Here is a 14808-nt window from a genome sequence, read left to right as displayed (position 1 = left end):
AGAAGACGTCTGACTGACCGCAGCTGTCTGACCAGGGAGAGGAACCGTGACATCGTTCGCACCGACATTCCATCTTCTAGTGCGTCATGTGTCAAGTTGTCTGATATCTCCCTCCTTGATCAGTTGTTCAATAAATAGCCTTTTTCAAATTGTATCTTACTGGTGTTGTCTTTATTAATGACTCTGATCTGTCTTGAGAATGCGATGACTGTATTAAAATGAATGAGGGGGATAGATTCTATGTAATAATAAATGCCATTTAGCTGACGCGTTTATTGACAGTGAATAAAAGCAAATATAAGAAGAAAGTAAGCGCTTTACATATAGCAGTAAAAGAAACGCAGAAAAAGAAGGATAGTACGAAAAATTCACCACAGCTACCAGAGCCTCCACATTGTTATCCATGCCATGTCTGAAAGAGAGACAGGAAGGAGAGAAACTTGGAGGAAAGAGAGAGACTTGGAGGAAAGGAGCATTGCATTCACGAGGCTTCACAATTAGCAACTTACCCTCTTTTATGAGAGGGTTGGGGTCAAAAGCAGAGATCTGATGTTAGCTACCATAGCATAGAGAGCTAGACCTAGCTGGCTGACCAAGCTGTTAGTGCTGCCGTGTCTGATGAGAGACAGGAAAGGGACAAACCTGGGGGAAGGAGCATTCACAAGGTTTCAATTGGTCTGGTCACATGGTCTGGTCACATGTCTGGTCACATGGTCTAGTCACATGGTCTGGTCACATGGTCTAGTCACATGGTCTGGTCACATGGTATGGTCACAATTAGCGAGTTGCGGCCCAGTTCAGCAGAACGTCACGGTGCTGCAGTGTTGCTGTCTGATGTTCTGCACACTGCAGGCGAGATCACCTCAGGCCCATGACTTTAATACAGTTAAAAAAATAAAAATCACTTCAAGCATTGTCTTTAACATTATAAGCTCATATAACTCCTATTTTAGAGACTCTACACTGGCTTCCTGTTTTTTTTTTCTTTCCTAGCACCAGGGGAGCCCCCCCTCCCAAATTTAGTTGTTTGGTACCTGTACTATATCAATGACAATAAAGACCATTCATTCACATTCATTCAAAAACACTGGATAAGGTATACACCAACATCAAGCGTGCTTACAAGGCTAGACCGCTAGCTCATCTAGGCATGTCTGACCATGTGTCAATCCTCCTGATCCCAGCCTACACTACCATGAGGAAAAGTGCTCCCATCACCACTAAGACTGTCAGAACCTGGCCAGAAGGGTCAGCTCCACTGCAGATCTGCCTAAATGACACCTCATGGCAGGAATATGAGCATGAGGACCTGGAACAGTTCACGTCGTCGGTTCTGAACCACATAGTGAACTGCACCAACTCAGTCACCGTGGACAAACGGGCCCGGGTCTACCCCAACACGAAGCCATGGATGACTGGGAAGGTCCAAAAACTGATCAATGAGAGGGACAACGCCTTCGCAGGGAAGGGCACACTGCTGTACAGCACCACCAGGGCTAACCTAAAGCGCGGCATCCGGGAGGCCAAGGCAGACCACAGAGAGAAGATTGAGGAATGCTTCCTGAGCAACGACTCCAGGCGGATGTGGCAGGGGGTTCAGCACATGACAAACTTCAGAGCCAACAGGCTCACAGCCGCAGAGGACGACCCCCTGCTGGCGGAAAAGCTGAACTCCTTCTACGCCCGGTTCGACAAGGGGCGAACGGAGGTAACCACAACACAAACACCACTCTCTCCAGCTCTCAGCAGCCTCACCCTCACAGAGCATGAAGTGAGACACGTGCTGAAGGCGGTGGACCCCAGGAAAGCCTCTGGGCCGGATGGCGTCCTGGGACGGGTGCTGAGGGACTGCGCCGACCAGCTGGCCGGGGTTTTCACCAACATCTTCAACCAGTCCCTGTCCCAGGCCACCATCCCACCCTGCCTGAAAACCTCAACTATCATCCCAGTCCCGAAGAAAAGCACGGTGAGCTGCCTAAACGACTACCGCCCGGTGGCACTCACACCAATCATCATGAAGTGCTTCGAGAAACTAGTCCGGGCCCACATACTCACACGCCTCCCGCCCAACCTGCATCCATACCAGTTCGCCTACAGAGCCCACAGGTCCACAGAGGACGCCATCGCGACGACTCTCCACGCCACTCTATCCCACCTGGAGAGGGGAAACAGCTACGCGAGACTGCTCTTTGTGGACTTCAGCTCTGCCTTCAACACCATCCTTCCAGACAGGCTAGTGACCAAACTACTAGACCTGGGACTATCACACTCTATATGTGCATGGATCAAGGACTTCCATGGATCAAGGACACACCTCCACAGCCCTCAGACTCAGCACTGGGTCCCCCCAGGGCTGCGTGCTAAGCCCCATCCTCTACAACCTCTACACCTACGACTTCACCCCCGTCCACCCCAGCAACTCCATCGTAAAGTTTGCAGACGACACCACCGTGGTGGGCTGCATCTCGGGGGGGGACGAGGCGGCGTACAGGGATGAGGTAGAGCAGCTGAGCAAGCTGTGCAAGGTTAACAACCTGCTGCTGAACCAGTCAAAGACCCAGGAAATCATCGTGGACTTCAGGAGGAAAAAATCTGAGGTCCAGCCCCTGCTCATCGCCGGAGAGAGCGTGGAGAGAGTCTCAACCCTCCGATTCCTGGGGGTGCACATACAGGATGACCTGTCCTGGAAGAACAACACAGCAGCCACCATCAAGAAGGCACAACAGCGGCTCTACTTCCTGAGAGTCCTCAGGAAGGAACACAACAAGCAGGAGATACTGGTGGCCTTCTACCGCGGCGCAGTGGAGAGCATCCTCACCTACTGCATCTGCAACTGGTTCTCCAGCTGCACAACCGCAGAGAGAAATGCGCTACAGAGAGTCGTGAGAACAGCCCAGAAGATCACCGGCGCCCCCCTCCCCTCTCTGGAAGAGCTGTACAACACACGCTGCCTCAGGAAGGCCTCCAAGATCTCCAGAGACCCAACCCACCCTGGGTACGAACACTTTGCCCGGCTGCCCTCGAAAAGGCGGTACAGGACCATGGCCGCAAGGACAAACAGACTGAAGCTCAGCTTCTACCACAGGGCCAGCCAGGCCCTGAACACAGCAAAGACCTAGGTTCTGGGCCCTGGACAGTCTGGACGGATTGATGGCAGCTGCTGGATTGAAAAAATCAGGTGTAGTGCTGAGGCACAAATGTGTACATTTCAAGCCTGCAAACTGCGACACTTTAAATGAATGTGCAATAACACTATGTGCAATATGACAACCCTAGTCGTCTTATCTGTACAGTATAGTATAGTGGATAGTGTACATAGCCTTTATTTATGTAAACCAGCTCTTTCCCTTCTTGTTTTTTTAGTTTTTTTTTTCTTTTTCTTTCCTAGCACCAGGGGAGCCACCCCTCCTAAATTTCGTTGTTTGGTACCTGTACTATACCAATGACAATAAAGACCATTCATTCACATTCATGTTCTAGATCAGGTTCCCCCTAGAACTCATAGGGCTTAGAGGAAGACGGAGAGAGCGTGGAGAGAGTCTCAACCCTCCGATTCCTGGGGGTGCACATACAGGATGACCTGTCCTGGAAGAACAACACAGCAGCCACCATCAAGAAGGCACAACAGCGGCTCTACTTCCTGAGAGTCCTCAGGAAGGAACACAACAAGCAGGAGATACTGGTGGCCTTCTACCGCTGCGCAGTGGAGAGCATCCTCACCTACTGCATCTGCAACTGGTTCTCCAGCTGCACAACCGCAGAGAGAAATGCGCTACAGAGAGTCGTGAGAACAGCCCAGAAGATCACCGGCGCCCCCTCCCCTCTCTGGAAGAGCTGTACAACACACGCTGCCTCAGGAAGGCCTCCAAGATCTCCAGAGACCCAACCCACCATGGGTACGAACACTTTGCCCGGCTGCCCTCGAAAAGGCGGTACAGGACCATGGCCGCAAGGACAAACAGACTGAAGCTCAGCTTCTACCCCAGGGCCATCCAGGCCCTGAACACAGCAAAGACCTAGGTTCTGGGCCCTGGACAGTCTGGACGGATTGATGGCAGCTGCTGGATTGAAAAAATCAGGTGTAGTGCTGAGGCACAAATGTGTACATTTCAAGCCTGCAAACTGCGACACTTTAAATGAATGTGCAATAACACTATGTGCAATATGACAACCCTAGTCGTCTTATCTGTACAGTATAGTATAGTGGATAGTGTACATAGCCTTTATTTATGTAAACCAGCTCCTTTCCCTTCTTGTTTTTTTAGTTTTTTTCTTCTTTTTCTTTCCTAGCACCAGGGGAGCCACCCCTCCTAAATTTCGTTGTTTGGTACCTGTACTATACCAATGACAATAAAGACCATTCATTCACATTCATGTTCTAGATCAGGTTCCCCCTAGAACTCATAGGGCTTAGAGGAACACTGAAGCAGCAGCGCCCTCTAGCGGCCGGTTGTAGTAGTCTAACATGAAACAGATCCACTTCCCCCGCCTGTCCTCTGATGTAACTAGTCGGGGTTACATTTTATAAAGTCAAACAAGCTCGTCGCTTTGACCAAACACCGTACAACAGTCCAGGCGTTTGTCTGTTCTCCTTTCTCTCCTAACACTGTCTACTAAGCCACCCGGAACAACCGGAACCCTAAACCCGGAACCAGTTAGTGTATCTGTTGTTTCCAGGGGGACGGTCAGTGGAGCTGCACCGCCACGTGGAGCCAAGCGGAAGGTAAACATCCGGTGCACGTGTCGCAGAGCAGGAATGAATGAACCAGAGCCCGTGTGTCCGTGTCACAGCCTGCGGTGTTAGGAGAGGGTTAGGAGGGTTTTGTGAGGGTTATTAGAGGGTTATTAGAGGGTTATTAGAGGGTTTTTAGAGGGTTTTAGGAGAGGGTTTGGTCGGAAGCAGAAGATCTGGTGTTAGCGAGGCAGTGCTAGCAGAGCAGAGAGACCAGCTGACCAGGGTCAGGGTTCATACATATATATATAGAGTTATATATCTGGTTCATACATACATAGAAGCAGCAGGCGGGTAGAAGTCTTGTTGCTTCCAGCTGCTTGTCGACCTCAACTGGAACATCCTGGTGAGCTGGAACAAACACGGTGTTGTTGTTGTTGTTGTTGTTGTTGTTGATGTTGTTGTTGTTGATGTTGTTGTTGTTGTTGATGTTGTTGTTGATGTTGTTGTTGTTGATGTTGTTGTTGTTGATGTTGATGTTGTTGTTGTTGTTGTTGCCTTCCCACCCTTTGTTGTCGTCAAAAGCAACATTTACATTTAAGCAGGTTTGCTGGCTGTGTATTTAGACTGTAAGTTGTTTTTATTTTTAGCCAGCTAGCTAGTCCGAACACTGTCACGTGACTAGTGTTCTAGTGTTCTAGTGTTCTAGTGTTGCTAGCTAATGTATTGACTTTCTGGGGTGCGTTCGTACATTCGCTCTGGAAATCTGATCAGCACTCATGGAATGTCTCTTTGTTGTCCAATCAAATGACTTGGTCCCTTTCACTGCAGTGTGACCGTCGCCATGGCCGGGAGAGGGGGTGGCAGAGGTCGGGGGAGGGGCCAGATGACCTTTAACCTGGAGGACGTGGGCATCGGGAGGGGGGACAGTTTGCCCCCCTCCACCAACAAGCCCTCCGCGCTGTTCCCTGTGAGTACCAACCCCAACATGGGTCTCTTAGTAGGCTTGATATGGTGCATGCAAGGTACTGGAGCTGGGCTAACTCGCTAGTGCCAGATTTCAATTTCTGGGCAAAGTTTCAGTAGGATAATGTTATCCCCTGAAAGGATATAACAGAATATTTGCATAAATCTAAAGGGTGTACTCACTTTTGAGATATACTGTATATAGATTAAAAAAAATCGACACTGGAGAAACAGTACAGGGGGTAGTAGAAATCTTAGGAGAAACAGTACAGGGGGTAGTAGAAATCTTAGGAGAAACAGTCCAGCTTGTATACCTTGCTGTCCTGGGTGGTGTTGGTGATTGTCTCTGTCCTGGGGGGTTCAGCCCATGCCAGCCCAGCCGGTGCCCTTGGTGGGGGGGGAGGAGGTGGAGTACATGTTGGCCCTCAAACAGGAGCTCCGGGCCGCCACCAAGAGCCTGCCCTTCTACATCAGACGCGCCGCGCCCAAGAGAGGTGAGGACCTGAACCCCAGACCAGCCCTGGGGTCTGCAGGAAATACACAACACAGAGGGGTGGAGTTAGATCATAAACTCCTCCACCAAAAAAGTTCAGAAACGTTATTTCGTCGACTATTCCTCCCCTTTAATAATACCAGTTGGTGTTGTGTTTTATATGGTTGGAAAGCCTGATTAGTCACCTTTACAACGAGGTACAACTTGTAAGGATCATGCATTCGTGGAATGAGCAACACAGCTAAACGTGTGGGTAGCGGCCCACATTTTGGGGCCAAAATCCCCTGCAATGTTCTGTTGGTATTTAACGTGTTTACCACACAGGAGACCTCTGCAGAATGTTCTAGTGTGTTGATGTGATGACATCATGATGCTCTCCTGTAGATGTGGACCGCTACTCTGACAAGTACCAGAGCGGAGAGCCCAAGGACAGCACCATCGAGTGGAGCCCAGGTGAGGAGCGCCTCTCTGGGGGCAGGGTGGGGGACGGCCCGGGGTGGAACACCCCCAGATCAGACACACCTTCCTTGAATGAATGAATGAATGAATGAATGGACTTTATTGTCATTGCTACAGTACAGGTACCAAACAACGAAATTTAGGAGGGGTGGCTCCCCTGGTGTTAGGAAAGGGGAAAAAAAAAAACTTTTAGAAAAAGAATAAAATCACAAGAAGGTAAGGAGCTGGTTTACATAAATAAAGGCTATGTACACAATCCACTGTACTATACTGCACAGATAGTCAACTAGGGTTGTCATATTGCACAAAAGTATTTTTTCACGTTATTTAAAGTGTCACAGTTTGCAGGCTTGAAATGTACATGTTTGTGCCTCAGCACTAGCTGCCATACAATCCGTCCAGACTGTCCTGGGCCCAGAACTTAGGCCTTTGCTGTGTTCTGGGCCTTGACGGCCCTGTGGTAGAAGCAGTTCTTCAGTCTGTTTGTCTTTGCGGCCGGGGTCCTGTACCTCCTTTTCGAGGGCAGCCTGATAAAGTGTACGTGCCCCTCCTTCCTTCCTTCTTTCCTCCCTCCCTCCCTCCTCTCCTTCCCTCCTTCCCTCCCTCCTCTCCTTCCCTCCTTCCCTCCCTCCTCTCCTTCCCTCCCTCCCTTCCCTCCCTCCCTCCCTCCTCTCCTTCCCTCCTTCCCTCCCTCCTCTCCTTCCCTCCCTCCCTTCCCTCCCTTCCTCCTCTCCTTCCCTCCTTCCTTCCTTCTTTCCTCCCTCCCTCCCTTCCATCCCTCCTTCCCTCCCTCCCTCCCTCCCTCCCTCCCTCCCTCCCTCCCTCCTCTCCTCTCCATCCCTCCCTCCCTCCCTCCCTTCCATCCCTCCATCCCTCCTTCCTCCTCCCTCCCTCCCTCCTTCCATCCCTCCCTTTCCTCCCTCCCTCCTTCCATCCCTCCCTTTCCTCCCTCCATCCCTCCCTGCCTCCCCTCCTCCCTTCCTCCCTCCCCTCCCTCCCCTCTCTCCCTCCCTCCCTCCCTTCCCTCCCTCCCTTCCATCCCTCCCTCCCCTCCTTCCCTCCCTCCCCTCCCTTCCTTCCTCCCTCCCTCCCTCCTTCCTTCTAAGGTAGAATATCTCCTCAGATAGATAGATAGATAGATAGACTTTATTTGTCATTGTTACAGTACAGGTACCAAACAACGACATTTAGGAGGGGAGGCTCCCCTGGTGTTTAAGAAAGGAAAAAGAAACACATTTTGGAAAAAGCATAGATGCATAAAATCACAAGAAGATAAGGAGCTGGTTTACATCAATAGAGGCTATGTACACAATCCACTGTACTATACTGCACAGATAGTCAACTAGGGTTGTCATATTGCACAAGAAAGTATTTTTTCACATTTTTTTAAAGTGTCACAGTTTGCAGGCTTGAAAATGTACATGTTTGTGCCTCAGCACTAGCTGCCATTACAATCCGTCCGGACTTGTCCTGGGCCCAGAACTTAGGCCTTTTCTGTGTTCAGGGCCTTGACGGCCCTGTGGTAGAAGCTGTCCTTCAGTCTGTTTGTCCTAGCGGCCGGGGTCCTGTACCTCCTGTTCGAGGGCAGCTTGACAAAGTGTTCGTGCCCAGGGTGGGTCGGGTCCTTGGAGATCTTGGAGGCCCTCCTGAGACAGCGTGTTTCGTACAGCTCCTTCAGAGAGGGGAGGGTGGCGCCGGTGATCCCCTGTGCTGTTCTCACGACTCTCTGTAGATCGTTTCTCTCCGCTGCCGTGCAGCTGTGGTACCAGTTGGAGATGCCGAAGGTGAGGATGCTCTCCACTGCGCCGTGGTAGAAGGCCACCAGCATCTCCTGCTTGCTGTGTTGTTTCTTGAGGCATCTCAGGGTGTATAGCCGCTGTTGTGCCCTCTTGATGGTGCCTTTAGTGTTGTCCTTCCAGGCCAGGTCATCCCGTATGATGTGTCCCAGGAAACGGAGGTTTGAGACCATCTCTACGCTCTCTCCGTCGATGAGCAGGGGCAGGATCTCGGACTTTTTCCTCCTGTAGTCTACGATGAGTTCCTGGGTCTTTGACTTGTTTAGCAGCAGGTTGTTTACCTTGCACAGCTTGCTCAATTGCTCTACCTCATCCCTGTACGCCGCCTCGTCCCCCCCCGAGATACATCCCACCACGGTGGTGTCGTCTGCAAACTTTACGATGTAGTTGCTGGGGTGGATGGGGGTGAAGTCGTGGGTGTAGAGGTTGTAGAGGATGGGGCTTAGCACGCAGCCCTGGGGTGACCCAGTGCTGAGGCTGAGGGCTGTGGAGGTGTGGGGGCCCACCCGCACCCTCTGGGGGCGGTTGGTCAGGAAGTCCTTGATCCACGCACATATAGAGTGTGATAGACCCAGGTCTAGTAGTTTGGTCACTAGCCTGTCTGGAAGGATGGTGTTAAAGGCGGAGCTGAAGTCCACGAAGAGCAGTCTCGCGTAGCTGTTTCCCCTCTCCAGGTGGGATAGAGTGGCGTGGAGAGTCGTCGCTATGGCGTCCTCTGTGGACCTGTGGGCTCTGTAGGCGAACTGGTATGGATCCAGGTTGGGCGGGAGGCGTGTGAGTATGTGGGCCCGGACTAGTTTCTCGAAGCAATTCATGATGATTGGTGTGAGTGCCACCGGGCGGTAGTCGTTTAGGCAGCTCACCGTGCTTTTCTTCGGGACTGGATCAGCCCTGTAGGTAGAATATCTCCTCAGATCAGCCCTGTAGGTAGAATACACTTCTCATGTCTTCTGAGGGCTGATCCTAGAACAGTCTCCCTGACTTCTTGTCTTGTGTGTGTAGTGGAGGTGTGTCTCATGTCTCATGTCTCATGTCTCATGTCTTGTGTGTGTTCCAGACTGGAGCAGGCTGCCTAAGGAGCTGTGCATCAAGGTGAAGGCGCCTCTGAAGAACAGTAAGTGTAACCATGGTAACCATGTGACCTGACTGGACTATCAGCTGTTGGGTGGGATTTACCTGAGCCTTAATCCTATTGGCTGTGTGTCTGGGTTGCCATGGGTTACCAGTGACGCTGTCCAGAGGAGGTGAACACTGGTGGATAAACCATCTCTCCCTCCTGTGCCTGATATTCACATTGTCTTATCTTCCTCCTCTCCTCCTCCTCCTCTCCTTCTCTCCTCCTCCTCCTCCTCCTCTCTTCCTCCTCTCCTCCTCCTCCTCCTCTCCTCCTCCTCCTCCTTCTCTCCTCCTCCTCTCCTCCTTCTCTCCTCCTCCTCCTCCTCCTCCTCCTCCTCTCCTCCTCTCTTCCTCCTCTCCTCCTCTCTTCCTCCTCTCCTCCTCCTCCTCCTCCTTCTCTCCTCCTCCTCCTCCTCTCCTCCTCCTCCTCCTCTCCTCCTCCTCTCCTCCTCTCTTCCTCCTCTCTTCCTCCTCCTCCTTCTCTCCTCCTTCTCCTCCTCCTCCTCCTTCTCTCCTCCTTCTCCTCCTCCTTCTCTCCTCCTCCTCCTCCTCTCTTCCTCCTCTCCTCCTCCTCCTCCTCCCCTCCTCCTCCTCTCCTCCTCCTTCTCTCCTCCTTCTCCTCCTCCTTCTCTCCTCCTTCTCTTCCTCCTCTCCTCCTCTCCTCCTCCTCCTCCTCCTCCTCCTCCTTCTCTCCTCCTCCCTCTCCTCCTCTCCTCTCCTCCTCTTCCTCCTCTTCCTCCTCTCCTCCTCCTCCTCCTCTCCTCCTCCTCCTCCTTCTCTCCTCCTCCCTCTCCTCCTCCTCCTCTTCCTCCTCTCCTCCTCCTCCTCCTCCTCCTCCTCCTTCTCTCCTCCTCCCTCTCCTCCTCCTCCTCTTCCTCCTCTCCTCCTCCTCCTCCTCCTCTCCTCCTCCTCCTCCTTCTCTCCTCCTCCCTCTCCTCCTCCTCCTCCTTCTCTCCTCCTCTCCTCCAGGACCGAAGCCTCAGCTGAAGCGTTCCAGGAAGTCTGTCGTTGGGAAGGAGGAGATCCTCACCAAGCTGGACGTAAGAGGAACACAATGACTTACAGGGCCCTATTATGCACTTCTTAACTTGCCGTCTTAAGTCTTAATTAAGACGCACCGCCAGGTTAAGACCTACCGCCACCCTTATTATGCGCTTCATACGCGCTACTGCTATTATGCAGATAGGCAGATAGGCGCCCACACATAAGACGTAAGACTCCCGTGCATATATTACTCATTGTGGGAGTGTTCATATGTTAATGAAGTGCGTTAGGCGCCCCTGCTATTATGCGATCTGAGTTTGCGCCTAGCGCTAAGAAGTGGTTTGAAAAGTTCTTAGGCGCTAGACTTCATGCACGTTTTCAAACACGGCCGCTGCTACTTCTTCCCACGCCTGTTTCACCACCTCGGCTCGGGGAGGATTTCGCGCCGTTCCAAAGATTGCGAACTGACGAGCCTTGACCTCATGCACGAGCTTGTTACTTTCTTCTGCAGAGAAGCGCGCTGACCTCCTTCTTAGGACTTCCATAATAGCATAGCGCTAATGACTTAACGCAGCCGGTTCTTAAAGGGAATGGCACCTGGCACGCTGATTGGGTTGATTGAGAAGACGCCCAAAACACACCCATGACTAATTTCTGGGCTTAGCACCGGGTTTTAGGCGCCCACTACCGCACGCATAATAGCAAAGTGGCCTTGACCACGCCTCCACGTCTTAAGTTTAGATCTACCGCCTCGTCTTATTGCTTAAGACTTATGAAGTGCATATTGGGCCCACACAGTGTTACACAGCTCCTTATTCCAAACAGACTGACTTACACAGGGTTAGGGTTACATAGCTTCTTGTTCCAAAGCGCTTTACAACGGCCTCTCATTCACCCATTCCAATACCAAGCTAGACGTAAAGGCCAATGCGCACGGCGTGCCATTTTTCCCATGCGACCGATTTTTGCTACCAACAATATCCGTATCCGGAGTCACTCATAACGGAGAGAGACTGGAGCGTACATACCGGTACATTCTACACACGTCTTTCAGTCACAGACAGCTAGCTGCCTAAGACACGCTAGAGACACTGACGTCACCTGACTGATGTTTGATGTCTTCAGACCCTGGAGAAGAAGGAGGGGGAGGTGAACTCTGAGGAGGAGGAGGACGAGGAGAAGAAGAAGAAGAAGGAGGAGGAGGGGGAGCAGCCGGAGGAGGAGGGGTACGACGAGGAGGACTTTGAGGAGGTGAGAGAGGAGGAGGTTCAGATCTGGTCTGTTTGGAATGAACCTCGGGGGTTTGGGGTCACGGTTTCGCTTCGTGTTTTGTGCGTAAGGAGAAAGAAAATACTACTATTTATTTACAAACTGTTACTTTACTTTATTCTGCTTCTACTTATGGAACTTTAACATTCAGACACATTCCAGAATATGACCGGTATATTGTATAATATAAATATACAAAAATATATAAACAAAAACCATTTTCACATGTGAGAGTGCCTCTCAGGCGTGACTCAGCGCTGGTACAGGAGAGGAGGACGTGACAGTAGAACTTCAGCTCTTTAGCCACGACGGCGACGGTTTTATCTCTTCATCGTCATGGTAACCCCACCTCTGTGTTCGTCGTCATGGTAACCCGCCCTCTGTGTGTTCCAGGACACTGACTACATCATGTCCTACTTTGACAACGGAGAAGAGTTCGGAGCCGACAGCGATGATGGAGATGAAGCTACCTACTAGGAGGGGAGGGGTGGGGGAGGAGGAGGGGAGGGGAGGGGAGGGGGAGGAGGAGGAGGAGGGGAGAGAGTGGGAGGAGGAGGAGGAGGAGGAGGAGAGGAGAGGGGAGATGGAGGAGGAAAGGAAAGGAGAGGAGAGAGGGGAGATGGAGGAGAGAGGGGGAGAGAGGGGAGATGGAGGAGGAGAGGAGAAGAGAGAGGGGGAGGAGGAGGAGGAGAGAGGGGGAGAGAGGAGAGATGGAGGAGGAAAGGAGAGGAGAGGAGAGGAGAGGAGAGAGGATGCGTTGAGCTGTTCTTCTGCTATCGCAGCCAAAGCTTGATACTGTTCCCTCTGTCTCAATGCTGACTTGGTGGAAGGACTTCACTAAACAGCCTTTTATAACTTTCATACTGGACTTTATGTTTTTAATGATAATTATGTAATAAGTATTCATGTGCAATGATCATTTTGTTTTGTTTTTAAAAGACGTTTGTGTTCTGTGAGATTAAGAACAAAGTCCCCAGGCGTTCCTTGTTTTTTGACAAAGGACATCCGATGGTCTTCAATCTTTTAATCAGTCTGTTCTTTAATCATCCTCTTTTCCTGTAATGTGAAATCATGGTATGTGAGTTGAGTTCACATTTTTTAAAGTGTTGAATTTTTCCTCTCTACTTGAAAGAAAAGACGTCATAAAAACGTATTATAACATCTATGGCTTCATGTGTCGTGTCTTAACTCAACCAGCCACCAGATGGCGCTCTAGCCCCGAGGTAATGCACCTAGTCCAGTAACGTTGACTAAACAGTCATATGGAGTTATTTACGATCGCCCAGCAAGCCTGGAGACTTCCATTGTTTGTCGTTAGTGTTTCATTGAATTAGAACAATCCTGTTTGTGTTCAGTCAGGATTAATCATCATTAGAACACCAGGTTCTTTTCAACGAGCCTCTGATTGTAAGACATCCAATACTTTTACTGATTTATTGCTGTGCACCCAACTTGTCAGTCAGTTGTTGGAATGTGGTATTTTTTTTGCTCAGCCATATTCGGTGACCCTGGACTAATTAGGGGTTAAGTGCCTTGCTCAAGGGCACATGCAGCTAGCTCCTGAGGCGGTGGTGATCGAACCAGTGACCTCCCGGCCTCTCTAACCTCTAGACTACCTCTGGCCCAGATCTGTCAGGTGCTGTCGTGTTGTTAAATCACTGTTGACTGTGTGGTCCTGCCTGCGGGGCTGTTGGCGGGTCTGTTAGCGGTAAACAGCGTCTGAGTTTAGCCTCTGTGTGTGTCAGCGCTGGGTCAGCCTCAGCTGGGACGTGTGTTCACATAGTCAGTCCCAACATGGAGACAAGCAGGGAGACGACAGCTGTCAGGCTGCCAGATTATGTCAGTCTAGTTTGTTCTATTGTTCATTATACACGTCCAACTAAACTATCTATAAACTAACTAAACTATCTATAAACTAACTAAACTAACTATAAACTAACTAAACTATCTATAAACTAACTAAACTATCTATAAACTAACTAAACTATCTATAAACTAACTGTAAACTATCTATAAACTAACTAAACTATCTATAAACTAACTAAACTATCTATAAACTAACTGTAAACTAACTAAACTATAAACTAACTAAACCATCTATAAACTAACTGTAAACTATCTATAAACTAACTAAACTATCTATAAACTAACCAAACTATCTATAAACTAACTAAACCATCTATAAACTAACTATACTGTCTATAAACTAACTAAACTATCTATAAACTAACTGAACTATCTATAAACTAACTAAACCATCTATAAACTAACTGTAAACTATCTATAAACTAACTAAACTATCTATAAACTAACTGTAAACTATCTATAAACTAACTAAACTATCTATAAACTAACTAGCATTTACATTTACATGTTTGGCATTTAGCAGACGCCTTATTCCAAAGCGACTTACAATCGATACATTTTTTTTTGTGATCAATTTTTTATTTGGATTTTATGTACAAACACACAAAGAACAATGACAAAACAATTACCAAAATACACATCATTTCATACCTGCATACATTCCCCCTACCCACCCTCCCACACCAAGGTCTTACTCTGCCCAAAAACCCTCAAGAAGGATTTAAACCAGCTCAACATAAATGCCACCAAATAAAATAAATAAACTTAATAGGATAAACATAAAACATTAAATACTATAATATTCAAATATCAATACCCACCCCATTACAAACCATAAGTTATGCATATCACCTCTGCATACATTCTATAAAGGAAGTCCATAAACTAATATTCTTTGCTTGAGCGCCATGCATGCTGGCCACGGACCTTTCTAGTTTGGCTAGATCTAACACAGTGTTTAACCAATGCTGATAGGACAAGTCATGGGGGTCTTTCCACCTCTGAGCTACCAGTTTTTTGGCGGCTGTGAGGCCTACCAGAAGCCAGCGCTGGTGCATCATTGATAAATTTAAACTGGTAAAATCATTCAGTAGTAGAATTATTGGGGAGCAGGGGATAGAGGACCCAAGAAACTCAGACATCTTATTGATGGCCATACCCCAGAATGATTTAACACCAGGGCAATC

General features: G+C 49.4%; 1 protein-coding gene across 1 annotated transcript; it reads left to right on the top strand.

Annotated features, from left to right (window-relative positions):
* Positions 1 to 4751: 4751 nt before the first annotated feature.
* LOC308157306 (DNA-directed RNA polymerase III subunit RPC7-like) lies at positions 4752 to 12238 on the top strand. Its single transcript, XM_080530841.1, has 8 exons — positions 4752 to 5078; positions 5504 to 5642; positions 6003 to 6132; positions 6516 to 6584; positions 9444 to 9500; positions 10472 to 10542; positions 11612 to 11737; positions 12149 to 12238. Exons 2-8 carry the CDS (start codon positions 5517 to 5519, stop codon positions 12230 to 12232), a joined length of 663 nt encoding a protein of 220 aa, XP_080386967.1. The 5' UTR covers positions 4752 to 5078; positions 5504 to 5516; the 3' UTR covers positions 12233 to 12238.
* Positions 12239 to 14808: the final 2570 nt, after the last annotated feature.

Source organism: Nansenia antarctica (genome assembly GCF_963989245.1).
Source record: "Nansenia antarctica genome assembly, chromosome: 5".
NCBI lineage: Eukaryota > Metazoa > Chordata > Actinopteri > Argentiniformes > Microstomatidae > Nansenia > Nansenia antarctica.
The sequence above is the reverse complement of the archived record's forward strand: the minus strand, read 5'-3'. Positions and strand labels throughout refer to the sequence as shown.

Excerpts from the sequence above, each read along its gene's own strand:
- LOC308157306 (XM_080530841.1), top strand. The coding sequence starts at position 5,517 with ATGGCCGGGAGAGGGGGTGGCAGAGGTCGGGGGAGGGGCCAGATGACC. Across the intron at positions 6,585-9,443 it reads CACCATCGAGTGGAGCCCAG|ACTGGAGCAGGCTGCCTAAG; the intron begins GTGAGGAGCGCC and ends TGTGTGTTCCAG. Across the intron at positions 9,501-10,471 it reads GAAGGCGCCTCTGAAGAACA|GACCGAAGCCTCAGCTGAAG; the intron begins GTAAGTGTAACC and ends CCTCTCCTCCAG.